General features: G+C 43.3%; 1 protein-coding gene across 14 annotated transcripts in view; it reads left to right on the forward strand.

Annotated features, from left to right (window-relative positions):
- Nucleotides 1-19,320, forward strand: part of MEIOB (meiosis specific with OB-fold) — a 1,496,662-nt gene that overhangs the window by 23,154 nt on the left and 1,454,188 nt on the right. For 13 of the 14 annotated variants that reach the window (XM_078664882.1, XM_078664879.1, XM_078664881.1 and 10 more), the window contains exon 2: nt 368-442. In XM_078664882.1, the coding sequence (XP_078521008.1) occupies nt 377-442 (66 nt within the window). In that variant the 5' untranslated portion in view covers nt 368-376. Of the gene's footprint in view, nt 1-367; nt 459-19,320 lie in introns of all 14 variants that reach the window. The other variant, XM_078664875.1, reaches the window with a different exon arrangement.

Consider the following 19,320-nt stretch of genomic DNA (forward strand, 5'->3'; position numbering starts at 1 on the left):
ATCGTTGCAGCTTATTTAACTTATGCAACTAATAACCATTGACAAAGCCAATAGTCCTTACTTGTTGTAGGTATGATGTTACTTGTATCACATATCTGGATACAATGACAAACAGCAAAATACAAGTCCGGCAGCACACCATGCTAAACACAGATTTTTAGCGTGTGTTAAAGCCACGCCCCTAATTAAACTGGCCACGCCCCTTTGAGAGACCCCCCAGTTTTTTCATCCCACTTAAAGCCCTGCCTACAAGTATGTATTGTCGATGATTGCTTCGTTAAGCATTCCCATCAGACAGTTATTTCTTAATATCCAGAGTTCTAAATGATATGGTATGTAATGTTCTTCTTTTCTCCCTTCTCATTAGAGATCAAGGATGGCATTCCATCCCAGACAGAACTTTACCGCTCTCTCAGATCTGCATCCAAATCTGTCTCGCCCCGTAAGTCTCAATTACGGTAATACTATTCACAGAGGAAATGAGTTTACTTGTATTCAGCAGCATCATTATTTACTAGAATGAATAAGTAATGGTATAATGGGGACCTACTGAAACGACAGTCCTTTGTTTGCCCAGAGTGAAAATAACCAATGAATGCACGCTATAGATATTGACTTGGGAGTCCATTGTGTAAAACGTAAGAGGCCCTGTTGTATCTTGGTTAATTGGCTCCTGAATAGCAAATTGTGCAGACTCGGCTCTATGAAATCAAGCTCATCAATAGAGGCTCCTGTTGGCTAGAATGTGTACTACTGTAGCTGTTTACTGCAGGTTTCTTTAGAGATGGAGAACTGGCAAAATACGTAATACCATTTTAAAGATTCAGTTTTAATGCTTATGTGTACTAATATGACCAGAAACAATGGGTGATTTGTTCATCTTAGTTATTATACAAGCTGATTTGACTAATCCCGTTTTGTTTTCTTAAGGAGGGGCACAAAATGTAAATGCTTGGGCTTATACACACCTGCATACATATTTTTGCTACTCACTGCCCACAGTAGTGCTCCCAGCCTTCCTAAATTTGATCCAGGACTAATCAAAATATTTATTAACTAGCAGCCTGTCCCGACGTTGTCCGGGTATGAAATAGAATGTGTGTAATAGGCAAGGGAAATTTATTTTAAAATCTCGCGGTAGAGAACATTTTTAGCATGAAGTGTCACAATAGTTAGGCATGTGTGTGCAGATACTGTGTGTGGTTTACAACCATTACAACGCAACTTTTACCACGCAGTGCTGTTACAACGCAGGTTTTACTACGCATACCATTACAACGCATTACACTGGGGGGCGCTCTAGGATAGGGAATAAGTTTAATTTACTATCCAACACCTTCCCTACTATCCACGGGGACTGGAGTTGGAATAGTAAATTAAACTATTCACTATCCAGCACCCCCAAGTGTAATGCGTTGTAATGGTATGCGTAGTAAAACCTGCGTTGTAACAGCATGCGTGGTAAAAGCATGCGTTGTAACGTCATACATTCCTGTGTGTACCTCGGAGTAAGGAGTATTGGCAGATGTCTGTAGTGTGTATGTACTCCACTTCCGTAGGTAAGCGTGTGTGAAAGTGCATTCAGTTGTAAATTTCGTGTCCCCGCAGGCCCGCTGAATCGCGCCATCCGCCGCTTGAGGCCCGGCTCCAGTTTTGTTTGATGTTGTGCTTGTGGTGTAAAGTCGTTGATGCAGAGAGTTGAGTGGGTGACAGCGCGCGCTGGAGACGCTGCGCATGTGTGAAAGTGCAGTCAGTTCAAAGGTTAGTGTCCCAGCAGGCGCGCTTAGTCGCGCCATCCGCCGCCTGAGCCCGGCTCCAGCCCTGGTTGATGTTGTGCGCCTGGTGTCAATTCGTTTATGCAGAGAGTTGAGTGTGTGACAGTGCGCAGGAGATGCTGCAGTTAGTGTCCCCGCAGGCACGGTCCTTTATCCAGAGAGTTGACTGGCTGACAGCGCGCAGGATACTGTGCAGTTATTGTCCCCGCAGGCACGATCAGTCACGTCTGCCCCCGCCTAAGCCCCGGCAATTGCCGTGCCCATTGGCCACGCCCCTTGCTACCGTGCAATTGCCACACCCATTGGCCTTGGCCACGCCCCCGGCCCAACGCACACGTTTGTTTTCCACACTCCCTCAAGGCACGCTTTTTTGGGGGGGGATGTGCAGCGCGATTGTTGCCGGTTGTCGCGCCCATTGGCCACACCCCTTGCTGCCGTGCAATTGACGCGCCCATTTTCCTTGTTAACGCCCCCAGCACACGCCCCCAGCACAACACACACGTTTACGCAACACTTTTTTTTGTCGTCATGCCGCGCCCACAAGGGACTACTTTGCTGGTAAGGTTCTTTAACTCTCAAATGTATATGGTGGGCATCTGTATAGCCTATGTCCTTCTGCTGCAACTGCCCTTTCCAATGCTGTATTGGGTGGTGCTGTGGTTCCTGAGATTACCCGCCTCAAAGGTTTGGGCTCTCTCTTTATAATATTAGTATAGACAACGCACCTGATGTTGCTCATTGTGGTCTCCAGATACCAGCAATTGTGGATGTATGCAGGCAGTGGTGTCAGACAAGTTTAACTCCACTATGTTAAACCAGTCTTGTGTCTTTCCAAATCTGCCATCACAAACTGTTGCGCTTCAGTGGCATATAACTCCGTTGCTGGTCTTCTTTAGTGGCTACATGGTGAAAGTGTTCCATTGCACAGAAGACTTCAACAGAGACTATGATTGTATGTGGGCAAGGCTTGCTCCAAACCAACCTGCAGAAGTGAGTATTGCTTACAGCACCAAAGGACGCTGTGCATAACATACACCCAACATTGGATATGCCCATCTTGGCTTTGCTTTTGTGGTGCAACGAAAAAAACCTGGGTATTGGTCAAGTTGACGCAACCCAGACCGACACTGGGCCCCCCTTGCATACCCAGGCAAAAGGTTTTCGATGTGGGATAATATTTAGCTTCAAGATCTCTTTTTCTACTTTAAGGGCACGTAAATGGATTGCTATCATCTTTGCTGATTGTCCAACACATCATACCATGTGGCACGCACCGCATGGTGCCTGCCACATTGTGCAGGCAAGGGGTATGCTGAAAGTCTTTTTTTTGTACTGCGACGTGTGCTGCAGCCTGTAGCACACGGCACAATACAAAATATACATTTTGCGACCGCCTTAAAGGTGGTCACATTGTAATATCATTGGCGGGACCGCCCGACAGCAAGTCAGGCGGTCCCGTCTCCGATATGATGACGTCCGACTGCCATCATAATGAAGCCCTTATTGTCCACTGCTGTGACTTGAAGTGTTAACTTGCCATGCCCCATTTAGCGACAGGTAACCAAAAGAAAGTAAAACACACGTCCTTCTTAATTTAAAGTGACAAATTAGTAAATAAAGTAAAACATCTCCAAGAAGTCCCGCACATAGTTCCAATTAATATGGCTTTCTTTACTCACGTGCATTGTACTATTTTAGTTGCATGTTTAAAAATGCACAACAAACAAACCATGCATTTCCAACATTCTCAAAGCCTATTACTGATGGGGAGGTTTTTCAGTTATTGGTACTGAGTGTCATCATGGACAATTCCATCTGCCCCTTGTTGTCTATTGAGCGTTACTCATCTCTTGGTGAAAAACATTCTTCTAATTGACAGTGATAAGCGTGGCTCAAATCCACCCGAGTGACTTACCGCACTCGCCTATAATCACCAAGTAAGAAGTCAGCCGGACAGTGGAGAAGAATAAACAAAGTATTTTATTAGGCCACAAACTCCCATATGAGAGGGCCCTGTCCGAACTCACCCCTAAGAGTGCGCCGAGAGGACTGACTCATCACATCACAGCAATACATTATAACATGGTACAGCAAAGTAAAACACGCCCATACTGGAAAAGTACTGGACCCCGGAGAGGGTGAACAATGGCCTCACACAAGAGGAATCTGCACCTGCAATAGCAACATTTGGTTATCTCTGCCCAAGGCCGCGGAGCCGGGCCTCAGCATCTCCAGAGCATGAGAACATTACTGATTAGGGTAACCCAAAATGGTGGCACACAGGCTAAGCTAAGAAAACTGAATAACATCACACGCATAAATGAATAATGAAATGGAGAGTATAAACGTAAATGCATAAATGAATACATCATTAGTTGGACACATTATGCTAACTCATAAATGTAAGTGGGCGGGGCATCGGAAAATGAAACCTATCAACAGTCACCCATCACGAATTCGACATATTACATATTGTTGCATCTTGGTCATGAAGCTTGCATGCCACATACTTTAGGAGTATTTAAGTCACATGGGTTAAACTGCAGGCAAATAGGAAAGGTGTGATCATTTGTACTTCACCAGCCCATACAAATTTAAGGTGTGTTCATTGAGGCTGAAACCTGTCGGCTGGTAAACGTATTTTTGTCCTATTTGTACTAACCAGTTTCCTTACATGATCTGCCATGGCTTCCCCCCCATCTTCAATAATCATCTCAATGCATATTTTCATTTGTGGGTAATAATATAGACTGAAGACAGTGTATTGACGCAGGTTTATAATTAGCCCGCCAAGTTTTATGTTTTTATTTTACAATTCAGTCTGTAGTTATATATATTTTTTCTCATCAGTATTTTATACACATTGTATTTGTTTCATGTGAAAAAAAGGAACGTATAAATATTTATCAAATTTATAAATCTAGTTTCACGCTTATATCCTTGTCGACCTTTTGCAGTCACGTGTAATGCCATAATATAAACGTAGTATTTTAGGACAAATACTTGCATATCTGCAGCTATACTAGGAAATTCCATCCTTTTTGTAACTTCCCAGTTGGGTCAATCTGAACGGATATTGGTCTGGCAGTTACGGTTGGCAGCACTGAAGTCACTCAAAAGATGTCCTATTTATTGAATGTTACTATTTGAAAAATAAAAACAGACAAGGAAACACATTATTTTCAGTCTGTATATGTGTAATGAATCAACAATACTGGAATCATTTTCACACACTTTTCTTTGCATTCCTTTGCCGAAAAATGGACCGCTCAGTAGAGATTTTGTGGTAAAATTGCCCCCAGCATGTTTCTATTATGCATTTGCATGATTCAAACATCTTTAATCTCAGGAAGTCTTCAGCAGGTACAAGACACAACAGTTTCTGAACAACAATAGACAGTGGTTTATCAATATCATTCTGAATATTTTGACCCAGAAAATTAATGATTGGCGCTAAAGTCGCAAATTATGCTTCAAGGCCTCCCTTGATTCTTTAATCATTCATCAGAACAAGGAGCCTTGAGCTCCACCCCACCTATCTAAATATTTCATTGTAAACTTGCGATCAGTTTTTTATTTTGTCCAGAAAAACATTCCTTTTGAAAGTCCGATCCTGAAATGCATTGTTGAAAAGAGATGTTTTGAGTTTGTTTGGGTGTTTTTTTCAGCTGAAGCACACTGTCGCCTGTCTGGCTGAAACGTAACACCAATGCGATTATATTCCAAACTTCATGTAGGAAAGAGAAATCAGGAAAAACATAAATGTCTTTGAATTTTGCTTACTTCACAGTACTGTTGAAGAATGCTATTTCATATAAGGTGATTTAGGACATTAGGGGCCTGAGAAAGAATCTGCCTCAGAGGGAAAGTTACATTTATGTGCTATTCCTCTACAGAGCATGCTGCAGTGTCAAGGCCACCCAAAAAGCCTAAGGAAGGAAGGACCTGCCTCCACCTCATTTCTGTCTTAGACTCCTGTTACATTCGTGAGGGGAGTTTGAACGGCCACAAAGTCACTGTTGCTGCTATTCCCGATAGCTATCGAGAGGTTCTTTGTAAAGGGACGCAACACAATCAAAAGCTCCTCTCCACTTTTCCTCTCTGAGTCAGGATTGCCATTCAGACATTCAAAAGCAAATCGCTCAGTGTAAACAAAATGCGTGATATCAAGGTATTCACCATTGATGTTGTAAAAGATGTCGCATGGCTTGCTGCTGAAGATCTCATCATCATTAATTTCTCCTTTGTTTGAAGAGCCTCATCTCATATTTTTATTTCCTGGTTCATTACCTCCATTAAAGTCACTGCCAAGGAATACACCAGAGATGTCTCCAACCAAGAAGCTTCGACCTAATAAGACTCTCCACAGAAAAATTACACTCTAGAGCATTCTACAGAGGGTCATGCATTCCACATAGGTACCAAACACCTGATAGGGCCTATAACTCTGAGTTTTTATGGGGAATATTCTTCCCAGTTTCTTGAATAGTGTCTTCTTCCGCAGCTTTATCCTTGGGATGAAATCCCTATATTACATGACATACTTTACAGAGGAATAGAGAAGCTGAATGTTTTTCTCTTGCCCTCAGGTTAGATATCAGTAACATTCAAGACTCTTGAACGCCTGCTTCTGTCCACAACACTTTTGTCCTTTGGTGCCCAGATTACTAGAACCTAACATGGATATTTCCTTGATGCATGTGACCGTAAACCCATTGTTAATAAAGCAATGTAATCGACCAAAGCAAAGTGTACCAGATAAAGAACCTGGAAGATGGATGTGCAGGTTGTAAAATGTGCAGATTATCTTCCACAACCCAATAAGGCTGCAATTTACCTCTTCTCTGTTGTGAAGGTATGACAGCATTCCATAAGAGTTGCTATTAACATATATGGACAATCCTCCCAACATGTTCACGAAGTTGTTAATGAGGCGTTACTTGTCTCCAGTCAAAATATTACAGCAGCAAACGTGTCTGACCTCTTAGTGTTTGTTTTTTACTATGGAATGTCAGAGTGCTCTTCGTAGTTGAGATCGACTTTTCTCAAATGAGATTCTCAGCAGAAAGTGATGAATTCACTTTATACAGGCAACACACTCTTTGGTGTTCTTGCAGATAAGGTGTGTCATATGAATGAGAAGCCCGATATCTTAAACACAGCAAGTCTTGAAAAAGAGAAGCCTTATCTTTGCTCCACAGGGAATCTGTTCCAACTCAAATAGGCCATTAACCCACATTTCTGGCATCGCAGTCGCAGCAAAATATGCTTTTCACCTGGAAGGTAGACCACAAAGGAGAAATGGAGTCCACCAGGTGTCAGCTGCTTCGCAAAATCCTCTGGCTGCACCCACATAATGACTGCACTCTTACCTCTTCCAGTAGTGAGGATTATTGCAAATCACCTGAACAAAAGGCAGCATTTACAAAAACACGAGCATTGCAAAGGAATGGCTGCACAATGAGGCTCACAAATCCACCCACACATAACCTCAGCCAGAAGGTTCAAGCATTACCAAGTTGACCTCTTATATTGTGAAAAAGTCTCAAAGAAAGAATACAGGCAACTTGTAGACCTAACGGCAGCAAACACTTTGGCAAGAAAGACAAATACTGAATGCTAGTCCTACAATGTATTTGATTGTGTCTGGTGTCTGCATAGTTCCACATACTTGTTACTAAAATGCTGGCAGTGAACAGCAGCCACTTACAGTCCATGGACCCATCCTTTAACCTTAAATCTCCATCAGTGGTGTTCTCCGAGATATGTACAGTAGTCGGATTGCACCTAACCTAAAAATCAGATTTTGATTTGTCTATGTCTCGACAATTAGCCGCCAAAGCCTTCCAAAAGTTGATGCATGATTTTCAGAGTCTGGGGCTCCCTAGCAATGGCCACAACTCTCCATCAGTTTCAGGACATAAGGTCCATTATTAATAAGCGATGTTAGATGCAAACTGAGCTAAAGTATATCCTTCAGAGGAGCAGCGATTTTTCATCCACAAAAAATATTTTTCTCTATTTGAAATATAGACCAGCTGCATCTAGTGACTTCATTGTGTTTTTTTGGCACATCTACTTATACAAATCACAAACAACTTGATCTTGAAGTTCAAGACCCTCCTTTGCAACATTATTAGGTACATTGGCCTCTAACCTTCTGAGAAACCTAATCAGGTACTAAGGCCACCAACCAGTGGTACAATAATGACCTAGCTGACAAAAAACCTTCCAGAAGCTACAAAGACAATGGATCAAATCTCAACCTGAAAGTGATAAACTAAAAGCAAAGTTCACAGAAGGAGCTACCATAGGACTATAAAAGAGGAGATAAATAATCCCTAAATGCGAAATGGTCCCAAACCAAGGACTTCTTCAAAATGTGCAATTTACTAATCCAAACATCACTGAAAACAACCACTAATAATAACTAAAATCCAAGTAACCATAAGAGCTATCCCAGTGCCTCCCTCTTCCTGTTTCCTACTCTGATTACTTCCCTGGCTGCAGCAAATGTCACCATCTTCAAACTCTTGGTAATAGAAGACCTGAAATTGGTAAATACCTAATGAAAGCGTCATAGATTACCAGTAGAATTGTGCTGCTTCTCGCTTGAAAGTTTCTTCCAGCTGATACCAGAAATGTGATAAATGCTATCCTTTTTAAGGGTAGGCTTCAGATCCTTTTAAAGCATGTTACCATCACATCCCTCAAAAACCAAATGCAGGACTATCAAACCTATAAACTACTTGCCAACCTGTAACCCTCCTTACACAAGTCAAATTTAGGAAAGCGAGAAGACAAGCAACTACAAGATGATATGGAACAACATCTAATCCTTTATGATTACTGGCCATTTTTTAGTCCAAAAAAGGGCACTGAAACCATAAACATCACAAAGGAGCCACTGACCATGATTAACTAATACAAACAACACTTTTCTTACTTCACTTGTCAGCAGCCATGATCACAATACTCTCCTCAGAAGCTGGAATGAATGGGGAGAGATTACTCACAGGTGTAGGTTGTCCGAAGAGCTGGCTGACTTTAGCAATACAAGAAGCAGTGTAAGATTTGCACTGATTTTCTTCTACCTAAATACAATTTGTAGAACTATTTAAACATCACCAAAGGCATCATTAACATTTTACCGGTTTAAGAGGGATAGAAACTGAGATCCTAACGCTCTTAAAGACCGCACCATTATTCATCCAGATTGACTGCCCTTCTAGAAAAAGAGCACATACAAACATCGTTCAACAAAAACACCTATGGATCATCTATGACAGTGACCATTGCTTTGCTACCCAGATGAATATTCTACTCTGTCTCTACCCACCTTTGCTTTGGAAAATGCTCCAGTTCTTTAAATGCAACATAAGGTGGATTTAAACAGGACCTTGCTTGTGGATCTACTTGACTACCACGATATCACCTACTATACTCTTCCAAAAACTCATATTCAACCTGCACACAGTGCAGAACAATGCAGCAAAGTATTGCTTTTATTTTTGGAAACAAGATTAGCTTAAACTAGCTCTGAAGGAACTCCACTGACTCGCAGCATATTTCGAAGATTTAATTCAAATGTCTTTGAGCCATGTGGAGTACCCAGGCTCCACATTACACCACATCCAGAGTCTTCTATTCTGCCTTTGCAAAACATATTCAACAATAATGCTTCAAACGACTACAATATGAAGGTAGGTCTCTTGGAGTACATGGCACTAGCCTATGGAAAGATATGAACCCTAAGATGGAGGCAGAACTCTTCCTCCTGTGTTTCAGAAGCCCCCTGAAAATAGAACTGTTGATGTTGTCACTCTTGCAGAGGTCAGGAGTGTCACACATAGTGCACCCATCCTTTTGAGAGACTTGTGTCCCCACTGGGCTGAGAGAGAGAAAAGCAGTGGTGGTAGCATTACTTCTTGGTGAAAGGGCAGAAGTTTTGCCTATTATCTTCTGGCGAAGGATGCCTACTGGTCTCTCATTTTCAGAAGTCTCAAAACCTCACTCTATTGAGTCCTTCGCTCCAACCATGTGGTACATGGGTGAAAAGCGCATGGTGTGGACTGTACACACAGGAAATTGGGGAATGTAGAGTATTTATACTTTACAGTATGGGCTCTGGAATCCATTTCCTTTCTATGGATAGTTGCAGAAGGTGGGGGGTTTAGATGACCCTGCCCAAGTCACTTTGACCTGAGCAGCAGACCCGGAAGATCATCTTTCTCTACGAGGGTTTACTGAACTTTGGTGGTTGGTCTGTTGTGTTGGATTATATTTTCTTTTGCTTCACTTGTGAGTGATTGCTGGATTCTTACAGCCTCTTCCCCCAGGTATGTCACCGTAATCAGGTTGTAGTAGCAAGAGGGAGTGGATTCCTTTTCCTTATCCTCGAAGTGAAGCCTAATGTTCCCTGTCGGGTAATCCCAACTTCCCAATCCATTTCCCTACTGCATTTGGGTGACAAAGGAAGTGGCTGGACTTGTCTGGGGGTTAAACAAAAAATCGGGAAATGATGGGAATCCGCTTGAGGAGAGCTCCTGGAAATCACACCCATGTCTGGGTTGTCCATGGGGATCTACCCAAAATGTGTATATAGTAACAAACTGATTGGTCTGTAGGATATTAAATACTAAGCAGATGCTTTGTTTAAGTTTACAGGATACTTTTCACCAAGGACGAAGAAACTTAGCAGTGTATCAGAGATTTCTCCAGTATTTGGGTGTCCTTCATAGATTCACATGCCTGAATCATTCCCAGTCGTCAGAGTGGGAGTCCCACGGTACATAAAAAAGCAATAACATGCACATAGTAACCTAAAAACCTTGGTAATAAACAACCAGGAAGTAAAGTAGCCCTAAGCTACAAGAGCTAAAACTTCCACACTCATGACTATCATAGTCATTTTGTATAGTCCAAACTGCAGCCAATCAGGCGACAGCACCCACCAGAATGTTCTCCCCAGAGGCTCAGGCTCTCAGATTTTCTTCCGCATGTCGTGTGAAGGGAGTCTCCCTGAGCTCTGCTCAGTACTTCACTTTCTGACTGGATTTCTTCATCTAAGATGTCATCTACTAAAAGATCTCTCTTCAGGCCTTGTGAATCTTGTGGGAAGCTCCAGGGTTTTAAAGAAGATCCCCACAAAAAGTGCATCTACTGCCTTTATCCTGATCATGAGGTGAGAGTGTGTAAGATCTGCAGGACCTTCCCTCAGAGATAGGGAAGGACGCCTTCTTCTGTGGCTACAGAAGATTAAAGACTAGGACTATCCCTTATCTGAAGTGGGAAGTGTGGCTTCAGGGTCATCTGTATTCTCCAGAAAGAGCATGGCTGAGGAAGATCTATCTTCCACTTGGGCTAAGGTGCTGAGGAAAGTTCAGCCATCCAAGGGCTCTGGCTTGCTTTCCGCAAAAAAGGCTTCTCCACCTTCTGGACCATCATCTGTATCGCCCCCTAAAAAGACTGGAAAGTCTTTGGCATCTAAGAGGCTTCCTGAGAAGGTTTTTCGTCAGAAGAAGAAGATTACGCGGTCGACTGAGTCGTCGTCAGCTCCCTCGTCGACGGTTATTATCGCCGACGCCACTTCAACGTTGACCGTCACCTTCTCATCACCTAAGCCTAAGATGATAATGTCGTCGGACTCTTCCCTGTCGACGCTGGTCTCTGTTGTGGTAAGACCTATTTCGTCGACTAAGATAATGCCTGCCATCGTCGACACTCAGTCGTCGGCGACGAAGGGAGTCAAGATCCCGTTGACGAGTGCTCCGTTGACGAAGACTGGCTCGTCGTCGACGACCCCACCGTCGACGAAGACTACCCCGTCGACGAGTGCTCCGTCGACGAAGACTCTCTTGATGTCGACGACCCCACCGTTGACTAAGACTGGCTCGACGTCGACGACTCCACCGTCGACGAAGACTGGCTCGATGTCGAAGATCCCACCGTCGACGAAGACTTCCTCGTCGTCAACAACTTCATCGTCGATGTAGACTGGCTCGTCAACGAAGACATTGTCGACGAAGGATGCCTCGTCGACGAAAACATCGTCGACGAAGATTACAGCATCGGTTAAGTTAAATGTCTCGTCGACACCATCTCCGACGACGGCTCCGTCGACGACAAAACCGTCAATGCCACTTTTATCAACGTGTTCTCTACTACATGTATGGTCTTCCACACCATCTACGGCCTCATTTGCCCAACCGATTACGACACCTTCTCTGCTTGAGAGACGTGGCTCGTCATTTCAGGCTCTATCACCACTTAAATTGCCTGACCAATTGCTGGATTCCGATGATGAAGAGGAGCAATCTGATGTAGACGACAGGTTCCGCACGGCTACGAGTCCGTCTGAATTACCTATTAAATATCAAGAGGAAGATCAAGATGAGGAACAATTCTCTGAACCTGTAGATGAAGCTCCTGCCAAGGTGCCCTCAGCACAAATGCCGTTGGCCCTTCTTAATAATTTGCAGTTCATGTTAGATGATTACTATCGTCGTTTCCCTCCATCGAGTCGGCAGGATCTCTCACATCCACTCCCATGCCTCAGGCCTCTGCATCCTCTTTGACATCTCTGAGACCACCTTCTCCAGCACCATCTCATCATTCTCAAGAAGCGAACACCACGGATGAGGATAGAGAGGAAGGAGAGGTGGATGACAAATCTAGTCTGTCGGAGTGGGATAAATATCAAATTCAGACGCCATCACCTTCTGCTCTAGCTGCGGCTAACTCGCCTCCAGATGACATCCGAGGATTCCATCTCCTGATGGAAAGGGCTACTAAAAGATTCCTAATCCCAATGGAAACCAAGAAAGATGAATGCTTTCTTCATGATTTTAAAGATCAACCGCGACGACAATTCAAAACTATTCCCATCATTGACTTCATATGGAAGGAAGGTTTAAAAATTATGGGGACACCCAATTCCCTTCCTGCTGTATTGCATGCCTAAAAGGACAACCTAAGGCTGATTCGGTCATCGCTCAAGCGGCGCAAAGACTGGCCAGGAACCCCTCTTCACCTATTTCTGCTCCACCTGATAGAGATGGCAGACGTTTGGATTCCATCGAGGAAAAAGGTCTCCACGATGGCAGCAACAACTGTACGTGCCGCAAACTCCCTAGCGATATTAGGGAGATACGACAGGCAAATGTGGTTCAACATCTCCCCCTATATTGAGATGTTATCTGAACCGGCGAGATCTGAGGCAAGGCAGATATTGTGAGAGGGTGAACTTGCTTCAGCAGAAATGATTGCCGCAGCAGTAGACGTGGCTTCTACAGGTTTCTGACAGCTAGCGGGTGCGGCTGTGTTGAGAAGACAAGGATGGCTAAAGTCCCCATTGTTTCGCCAAGAGGTCCAGACCAAGATAATTGACATGCCTTTTGATGGCGAGTTTCTTTTTGGCCAGCATGTTGACGAGGCCCTACAGGCTATCAAGAAGGACAGGGAGACGAGACGGCGAGATCTTTGGGTAGCCTTCAGTTTCGCAAGTCATCCTTTCAAGGTGCTAAAGGGCGTGGATCCTTTTCCAACAGAGGGAACTACAATCGGCAGAAGTCATATCAAACCTCTCAAACCAACTAGAGATATCAGCCCTACAAACAACAGTCTTACACGCAGTCCAGAAGGAAGTCCTCCTACCGTTGGAAGTGATTCCAATAAAAAACAGTGAAACATGCCACCAGCTACCATCTCTACCCTTCCCCCAGTCAAAAGTTGGAGGAAAAATATCCCGATTCTACTCGAACTGGTCCGCAATTACTACAGACAAGTGGGTCCCGGCTATAGTGGCCAGAGAACACAATTTAGAATTCGTCAAGATTCCCCCAAATTCTCCTCCCAAGGGTCCACCTCCAGCTCATATCAAGGTGTTCACCCAAATACAATCGATGATACAGAAGGGAGCGATCGAAAAAGCTCCTTATTTGCAAAAGGGAACAGGTTTTTACTCAAGATTTTTCCTCATAAGGAAAAAATCAGGGGAATGGCGCCCCATCCTCGACTTACGCGCCCTCAACAAATACTTAAATAAGTTGTCCTTCCGAATGTTAACACTTCAAGAAATCCTCCAGCTTCTTTCAATGGGGGATCACATGGCCACCCTCGACCTTCATGACGCTTATTTTCACATCCCCATCCTCCCCAGACACAGAAAATTCTTACGATTCAGATTGGCTGGCAGGGACTTTCAGTTCAAAGTTCTCCCCTTTGGACTCCGTTCAGCGCCCCGTGTTTTCATGAAACTTATAGCTCCGGTGGCAGCACATCTCCGCTTAGAGGACATTTAAATCTTCCCATACTTAGACGATTGCCCTATCAAGGCCAGTTCTTTTGCAACAGCAAGCGCACACGTTCAAAGATGCCTGTCTCTATTCCAGTCTTTGGGTCTCCATCAACTTCGAAAAATCCCATCTCATTTCGTCTCAAAGAAAGTCATTCCTGGATACCCATCTCACTTAGGCTTTCGTCTCAAGAGAAAGACAACACAAAATCTGCAAGATGGCTCGCCTATTGCAAGCAAAAGAGTACGTTTCAGTTTGAATGTTCAAATCTTTCCTAGGGATGATCTCGTACTGCATCCCTCTAATACCCAACTGTCGTCTCAGAATGAGACCTTTACAGGAAGAACTCAACCTCCAATGGTTGCAGGTTTCGGGGTCATTCAACGACATCATTCACATAACCCCTCGTATGAGAGAAATTTTTCTCTGGTGGACTCGGATGAAGAATTTACAAGAGGGATGTGCATTCCTGTCGGAAGTACCACATTTTACCATCACCACGGATGCTTCTCTCGAGGGATGGAGAGCACATATTCAGGGAATGACTGTCAACGGAAAGTGGAATTTGCAACAAAGGAAGTGGCACATCAACCTGGAGCTATGCGCCATATTCTTGGCCTTAAATCCTTTCGAACAGTCATCCAAGAGTCCTTGGTGCTAATTCGGACAGACAATATAAAGAGTAAGCCTTAATTAAACAAACAAGGCAGTACAAAGTCAGCTCTTCTCTCTCAGCAAGCCCAGGAAATTTGGGACTGGGCTCTACGTCACAAGATCAATCTTTAAGCGGTCCATGTTCCAGGGATTTCCAATGTCCTAGTGAATTCTCTCAGCAGATCTGCAATATCCAATCACGAATGGGAGATCCATCAACCGACGTTGGACCGAGTCTTTTGGGAGTGGGGTCACCCTGATCTGGTCCTGTTTGCACCAAATCAGAACCGCAAATGCCCACACTTTGCAAGCTGGCTTCCCCACAAGGACTCATGCTGGGATGCGCTTTTGATGAACTGGTCTCAGATATATGCATACGAGTTTCCTCCGATTCTGTTGGTTCCCAGAGTCATCCGCAAAATGAAAAGGCAGCCGTGCCTACTCATCCTCATTGCTCCCAGATCTCGCCAATACTGGTTCACCTAACTTCTCCTCCTTTTGGAGTGCGATCCCATTCAGTTTCCAGCAATACTGAACCTTCTGACCATTCAGGGGGGTCAAATTTGTCACCCGGACCCAGCCTCCTTGAGATTAGCAGCTTGGCTCCTCAACACCTTGAGTTCGCACACTTCGATATCCCTGCGGATTGCCAAGAAGTTTTAGCCAATGCTAGAGCACCTGCCACGATTAAGACATACAAACTCAAATGGAAGAGATTCTGTGCCTGGTGTCACTGCCAATTTACACCTAATTCATGCAAAGCCAGAACAGATCTTGCCATTCTTTCTTCATTTAGCTAGATCGGGTTTATCTCATTCCACGTTGAACGTATTCTTGGCAGCTAAATCGAGGTTCCGTCAGGATGGCTCTAACTCTATTCTGCTAGTTATTCAGCAGTTTTTTTAAAGGACTATTTTGAATGTTTCCTCCTATTCAGCGTCCTCCTCCATCCTGGCATTTGAATGTGGTACTTGTTCAGCTCATGCGTTACCCCTTTGGACCTATTCATAAGGTGGATCTTAAGTTCCTTTCTTGGAAGGTATCTCTACTTTTGGCACGGACATCAGCAAGAAGGGTCAGCGACATTTGAGCATTCAAGATTAAGTCGCCTTTTCTACAATTCATGTCAAACTCAGTGGTGCTTCGTACCAATCCAAGCTTCATGCCTAAGGTTCCTACATATTTTCACCTTAATGAACCAGTAATTCTGAAAACATTTTTTCCAAATCCTCAAACGGAGTCAGACAGAGCTTTGCATTTCCTTGGCATCAGGAGATGTCTCCAGTTCTATCTGCAGCAAACTGCAACAATTCGAAAAACAGATCAGCTATTGGAAGGCTACGTCAAAGTTACACTGTATCCAAACAGACTATAGCTCGTTGGATGTCCACAACGATTAGTCTGTGTCATCAACAGGCGGGAAGGACTCTACGCTCCATGCCAAGAGCGCATTCTACAAGAGCGGTCTCCTCCTCCACCGCTCTCCTTGCTGGTGTGCCTCTTCGTCAGATCTGTAGAGGGGCAACCTGGTCTAGCAGGCATACTTTTACCAAACATTACTGTTTGGACACTGCAAGTGATGCAGATACGTCAGTGGGACGAGCAGTTATCTGCAATCTTTTAAAATAAGGTGAGCCTCTGTTCTCCCTCCTTCTCTGTGCTCTTTTTAGACGCTTATTCTTACATTATGTCTTACACAGGATGCATTTGTAAGCACTATTGTATTTATATATGTTCAAGATTCTGCTCATGCTGCATTGAGATGCATGTTTACGTATATGCTGTGATATAAGGAGCGTCTAACGAGCATTATGGTTTGTACTGCTATCTACTCTGATTCAGGCATGTGAATCTATAAAAGACACACCGATACTGGAGAAGAACAATAGTTACTTACCTGTAATCTGTGGTTCTCCAGTTTTGGTGTCTTTCATAGATTCACATGCAACCCGCCCACCTCCCTGGAGAGGCTCTGAGGCTATGATGCTAAGCTTCACTCCTGTGCGAGAAAATCTGAGAGCCTGACCCTCTGGGGAGAACATTCTGGTGGGTGCTGTCGCCTGATTGGCTTCAGTTTGGACTATACAAAATGACTATGATAGTCATGAGTGTGGACGTTTTTGCTCTTGTAGCTTAGGGCTACTTCCTGGTTGTTTATTACCAAGGTTTTTTGGTTATTATGTACATGTTATTGCTTTTTTTATGTACCGTGGGACTCCCACTCCGACGACGGGGAATGATTCAGGCATGTGAATCTATGAAAGACATCAGCACTTGAGAACCACAGATTACAGGTAAGTAACTATTGTTCATCTTCTGGATGGTAGGAAATTAACTGTCTTCTTGGCAGATGCATGATAAAACATGGGGCAAGGCCCTGCAAAGAAAGCTGTAGGCTGACTGGAGAAGGAGGAGCTCCCTGCTGGATCAGTGGATTGCTAAACCTCTTCTCCAAAAGGAGTAGAGGAGATCCTGCCTTGTTGCTTGGTGACTAAGGAACTGTGCATGGGGCTTTGTTAATAACCCTGCTAGAGTTGCTGCATCTGTGTTAGAAGACGAGGCCAACTCGCTTTACAAATGGGTGCTGGAAGTGTGTCCTGGAAAAGGATGCTATCCGGAAACCTGTACAGGAAGGAAAAGGAGCACTGTGTATTTGGGAACTATCTTTTTTCAGGAACCCTATATAATCAACCCCTCTAGTCCTGTCCCCCCATGTTGCCACTGGTAGCAGTCAATAGGACATTGAATGAGCTCAGTCCTCCTTCTTGACCTGAAAGTAGTCTGAGGGATTTTACAGCTGAGGCCAAGAAGAACTGCTTTCAAATCCATCCAGCTGTTGCAGACCAAAGCTGTAATACCCTGCCTGGAGTGCTAAAAGGCTTTTGTCATTTTTCAACTTGACATGGCTGGCACTGGCAAATAATGAGTCTCGTGCTCTTCATTGAGATTTCGGTGTTGGCAGGGGCTCTCTCGTCACAGATAACTCCAACTGTGTACAGATATTGTATGAGCATAGTTGGTGTGAGATTGGATAAGTTGGTGTGATTGAAGTATGATTGTATGTATCGAATTTAATCCAGGGGAGTTTGGTTGTATGTATTTTTCTTAAAATTGGTTCTATATCATGTTTGATTTTGAATAATCACTGCTCAAAAAGAAATGTATTTTTGATTTTACAAGTCAAGAATTTTATATAAATGTGTTTTTACAGAAAAATAATCATTTAAAAAAAATAAGCTTTTTGATAAAATAAAGTAATGAGATGAAAAAAGAAAAGAAAGGTTTTGATAAAATGAAATAAGAATGAGATGATTTGAGCTTGTCACTGTTGTATCCTTGATGATTATTGAAACATATATGAATAATGTTTAACGAGAAAGTATAATGGTCTGTGAGGGAAATATATATCACTGGCAAATCATATGCCTAAAGATTTAGCTACATAAATGGAAATAGGCTTTGTCACTTTTATAGCTCTGCATGGGCGGCATTGTGCTAATCCTGTGCTTGAAAACTCTGCTAGAGAACGGGCATTTGAGGTGAGCGGTTTTAGAGTGTTGGCGGTGTTGTAGAGAGCTCCATATAGTGAAGCTGCTCTTTGCCTAAAACGTGGGCCCTTGCTCAGGGTACCTGCTTCTTTTTTTTTTTTTTTTTTTTTTTTTTGCACAATTTATGCTCCTCTCTAAGCCTGAAAGGGTATTGCTTTGACTTATACTGAGTGCTCCCTTGTGTCTGGATAACGGTATAGCTCTCTGATAAGCTCTAATAAGAGCAAAACATGTCCTGGTTGTCTTGGGTGGTATTTTAACAATCCAAAGCAGTAATACTGTGCCGGGAGTAGTAAAAGGCTTTTGTCATTTTAGACTTTTGTCATTTTTCAGTGCGGTGTTGATGGCACTAGCTAATCCTATACTTAAAGACTTTGCTCCATAAATGACAACATGTGTTGTCACTTTTCTAGCTCATTGTTGATGGCACTGTGCTAATCCTATGCTTATAAACGCTGCTAGAGGAACAAACATTTGAGGGGTGCTTTTTTAGAGTGTTGGTGAAGTTGTGGAGTGCTCCATATATTGGAGCTGCTCTTTGCCTAAAACATGGGAGCTATGAGGTTTGTCATTTTTCAGCGTGGTGTGGCTGGCACTGTGCTAATCCTATACTTAAAAACTCTGCTACAGAAACAAACATTTGAGTTGAGCAGTTTTAGAGTGTTGGTGGTTTTTACGAGTGGTTCATATTATGGAGATGTCCTCTTCCTAAAATGTGGGAGCTACTCGGGGTTCCATGTTTCAGTTTTTTGGATAATTTATGCTGCACTCTAAGCCTGAAAGGGTATTGCTTAGAGGTACATAAGTGTGTGTTAGCAAGTGTAGACTTACTATACTTAATTCTACATATATGATGTAACATTGATGATGCATGTGTAAGTGTGTGTGTGTGTGTGTGTGTGTGTGTATATGTGTGTGTATATGTGTGTGTGTATGTATGTGTGTATGTATATATATGTATGTATATATGTGTGTGTGTGTGTGTGTGTATGTATGTGTATATATGTGTGTATATATATATATATATATATATATATATATATATAT

The sequence above is a fragment of the Lissotriton helveticus genome, chromosome 10 (genome assembly GCF_964261635.1).
Source record: "Lissotriton helveticus chromosome 10, aLisHel1.1, whole genome shotgun sequence".
Lineage (NCBI taxonomy): Eukaryota > Metazoa > Chordata > Amphibia > Caudata > Salamandridae > Lissotriton > Lissotriton helveticus.